Source organism: Notolepis coatsorum (genome assembly GCF_963971535.1).
Source record: "Notolepis coatsorum genome assembly, chromosome: 11".
Taxonomy (NCBI): Eukaryota; Metazoa; Chordata; class Actinopteri; order Aulopiformes; family Paralepididae; genus Notolepis; species Notolepis coatsorum.
The window spans coordinates 20,092,164-20,096,490 of NC_140175.1; the positions used below are offsets into that span (position 1 = coordinate 20,092,164).

Here is a 4,327-nt window from a genome sequence, read left to right on the forward strand (position 1 = left end):
CACACACACTCACATACACACTCACGTTCACATTCAGAGGGAAATCGCTGCATATTAATAAGCTTATTTCAGAACCATCCATTTAGAAAGGCCACAAAAATAAACTGCGCTTTATTCCTTGATTAGATTCGATTAAATGTATTGTCATTATAATGCAAGTGTAGTATAACCAGTCTATATATAGGCTACTCAAATGAAGAACATTAGCTATACATTTTGACATTTTCTCACTGACGCGCAAAAGGAACGTGTTTATAGTGTCGTTAACCCTTTCACTGCCTGCCACACGACAGAACTTCTGTCACAGAAGGTTAAGTTAACCCTTTACTATCACACTACCGACGGGTAACCGTCGGTAGTGTGATAGTAAAGGGTTAACCTTCTGTCGTGTGGCAGGCAGTGAAAGGGTTGACCATGCTGTCGTGCGGCAGTGAAAGGGTTAATTACCTGAGTTCAGGTTGACCTCCTTGATGGCGCCGGAGCTCAGGTAGTCTTCTTTGCACACGAACTTGTTCTCGTCCACCACGTACAGCTCCTCGCCGGTGGACAGCTGCTTGTTGCACACCATGCAGGTGAAGCAGTTCAGGTGGAACACCTTGCTGCGGGCCTTGCGCACGAGGTCGTTGGGCGAGATGCCCTGCAGGCAGCCCGCGCACTTCGTGCCGAACCGTCTAGAGAGAAAAAATTATAATAATAATAAGAAGAAGAAGAAGATAAATAAATATTAATGATATTTTTTTGTGTGGCTTTTTGTATAGGGCCAATACACTCGGTTGCCACGCGGCCATGCCCCTCTATTGAGGATATAGAAATGATACGACATTATTAAATGAAAAACGATAATAATAGCACAAATACAGCATTATTGAAATTAAGATACATTTTGTGTAAAATAAAAAAATAAATAAAAAAAATGTGCTGCTCATCCCATTGTCGTAATTGTCTCGTAATAGCCAATTATAACATTTCACAAGTATCATTATAAGTGGACAAACAATAGGCTTAATAATAATCATAATGACAATAATACTAATAATAGTGGAATTATTATTATTATTAATAATAATTATAATTATAATAACAACAACAACAATAATACTAATAACAACCACAGCAATAATAATAATAATAATAATAATAATAATAATAATAATAATAATAATAATAATAATAATAATAATAATAATAATAATAATAATAATAATAATAATAATAATAATAATAATAATAACACTTTTTGCTTGATATACTGGGAATAGTGTCAATAACAACAACAATAAATAATAATATTCGTATACATGCCTATAATAACTCATTTAGCTTGCTCTAAAAATCGTTATTGAAGGAATATGTTTTTTTTTATTCGAGGCTCTTCGAGTCGAGGAGGGGGCCCCAGCAGCCAAATTGGTTTTCAAATATAGTAGGAAATCCCGCAGCTAGCTATATAGGCCCTCTCGTAATTTTGACGGAGGTGTTGCTGACAATATTAAACCCACGCAAAACGTATTAGTGACAATCAACACATTGTAGCCAAGGATATATTATAGGATTACGCCGAGGAACATCCGTATAGCGTGGAAATCTGCTCCTAATCCACATCCACCCGCTGGAACATGGAGAGGGTATAGACCAGGACTTATCAATTTGATACACAAATAGCCTAAATACATTTCACAGAGAATCCTCCCTATATAAGTTGGCAGAGAGAACATGGGCTGACTGACAGAGAGGTGCTCTGTGGACAATGGTTTATCTCGCTGTGTGTAATGATGTATCCTCCTACAAAATGGGCCCGACGACCCACCCGTATATCACCTTGTGGTGGTCTTAGGGTAATTTGACAGTGTATATTGTCAATCAGTGTTACAGGCGTGTTGGGGGTGGGGGGGGGGGGGGAAGGAAGGGGTTACATTAGACCCACCTGGACTTGGAATTCGAAGCGCAATATGGGGGAGACTTTATAAGCCTGTGGTCAAGGGAAGGCGACCCCCCCCCGTTCTGTAGTGCCTTGTTTTAACACTAATGTATAGGGCTGTAGTCACCCCATTTGCAATGGTATATCACCTTTTCACATGCATGGCCAAGCCTCCCTCAGTGAAAGGGCAGAACTCTTACTTACACAACAAATGGGCACATTAGGGTGATTACTGTTTCGCCCGGCTAATGGCAGGCCATTTAAATCCGGCGGCTGTGTGGGGAGAGCGGCGGTGATAATGTGGTGGTGGTGGTCAAGGCCGCCGGAGCCAACGACACACACACACACACCATCACAAAGGCTTAATAAACACTGGGCCTTACATGTCATTAAACAATTTAGGAGGAGGGAGAAATCTGACGCATATAATGAAAATGATGCACACAAAAAAAAGAGACTCAATTAAATTAGTATTTTTTTCCCCTTTTTTTAAGGAATTGTTTAAGCGCCAAATGGATAGGTGTTTTAAAAAAGGGTTGATTGGATATTACATTTTTTTTTCAATGAACATTCTAAAACAAAACACAATAAGAAATCGTGTGCAAACGGCGTGCAAAATTTTATTCTACTTTTCATGATCTTCTATAGAAGGAATGTGTTAATTGTTGCGTGAGGTGGGGGGTCATTCAACAGGCCAAACAACACGCGCGGTATAGGGACAGGTAAGAACTATTTCTATAGCGTTAAATATTGAATGAACGCCATTTAAATATATAAGACAACGGAGACATTATAGATGACCAATCGATCATATCCGAACCCTTCAGTTGGACAAACGCTATAGCATTTTAGAGCCGACATTATAGTTTATACTTTTCACAACGCAGGTCTATATAATAATGCAGTGATTTAATCGTTCAATCTTGGCATTTCCACACGTTATTTCGTTTATATATCTGAGGCCTGTGTGACATTTATGCAGTTTTTTTTTACTGTATGCTAAAACACACACACATATAAATGCCGTCGTTGCAGGAGCTCAGAATAAATCTGAGGATATAATTCTCAGTGTTGTTGTTGTCCCTTCCTTCCAGTCCTTACCTGAAAAAGTCCATTTTGCAATAGAGCTTCCCGTCCCTGGAGAAGCACTTCTCGGTGAGGTTACAGTTGCAGTCGCAACACTGGACGCACTTGGCGTGCCACGCTCGGTCCAGCACGTTCAACAGGAAGCGGTCCAGGATGGGCCGCTCGCACCCGGCGCAGTGGACCATCATCTCCCCTCCGCCGCCTGCAGCCTGGAGGACGCCGAGCGCCGACCTTCCCCCTGCGCGGGCACCGCCGCTGCTCGGACCACCGGGGCAACCACCCGGGTCTACGCGGAACAACGTCTTGACTCCGGGAGAGGGACACTTTCAGGAGGCAAAATAAGGTGCTTGTCAGACGACAATTGGAAGAAGAAGGAAAAAAGAAAACTCCCTTTCAAGGCTATAAGGAGTAAACAATCCCTGAAATTATTGTAGTCCTGCTTATCCTGATGTTGTCCGAGCACTTGTCAGAATCCAGAATCCAGGGGAGAAAGATGAATTTCAAAGGCGCCAACTGTGTTCATTGACTGCGTAATGGTACATAATTCTAGTCGACCAAACAACGCCATGCACTGATGCACATGTTAATATTTCTTTGTTCTTTCGTGTTGTTATTATTATTGCTACTACTCTTTAATCCATCGGCCATGCTTTGTTTTGGGTCCACTTATTTCGCTGCGGCTCGCCTCGCGTCGCTACTTTGCGCATCACTGTGCTCGGGTTGGCACGCCGGGCTCTGCGAGCACGACCACGACCACGCGCATCCCCCCCGTATTCAGATTGGATGACGCTGTCGTTAATTCCTGCGCCGGCGCAGCCAATCAGAGCCCAGTTGTTATGGTTACATGTTTATAGCCGTATAGCCTTCAGGTGGACTATAGGGTTTTTATTATAATACTCAGAAATGCCAGGCCCACCACAACAAGATAGGTCCAGAGAACTGTAGTCCGTTTAGTTGTCTTAAGACGCACATGCGGATCTTAGGGCCTATATATTAGAATGGTTTATGCACATGTATCTTAGGGTAACCTATTAGAATGGTTTATGCATGATAGGGTATATATATTATAATGGTTTATGCACATGGTGCTTAGGGGCCTATATTAGAATGGTTTACGCATGATCTTAGGGTATATATATTATAATGGTTTATGCACAGTAGCCATGGTTTATGCACATGGATTAGCCTATATATTATAATGGTTTATGCACATGGATTAGCCTATATATTATAATGGTTTATGCACATGGATTAGCCATGGTTTATGCACATGGATTAGCCTATATAATATAATGGTTTATGCACACGGATCCAGCCTATTTTATA

At 41.4% G+C, this 4,327-nt stretch overlaps 1 protein-coding gene across 1 annotated transcript in view; it reads right to left on the reverse strand.

The window, feature by feature from the left end:
• lhx5 (LIM homeobox 5) overlaps nucleotides 1-3,189 on the reverse strand; it is a gene marked incomplete at both ends in the record, with an annotated part of 15,744 nt that extends 12,555 nt beyond the window's left edge. Inside the window, 2 exons of the mRNA XM_084324810.1 lie at nucleotides 448-671; nucleotides 3,017-3,189. Of these exons, the coding sequence (XP_084180936.1) occupies nucleotides 448-671; nucleotides 3,017-3,189 (397 nt within the window). The remainder of the gene's footprint in view (nucleotides 1-447; nucleotides 672-3,016) is intronic.
• Nucleotides 3,190-4,327: the final 1,138 nt, after the last annotated feature.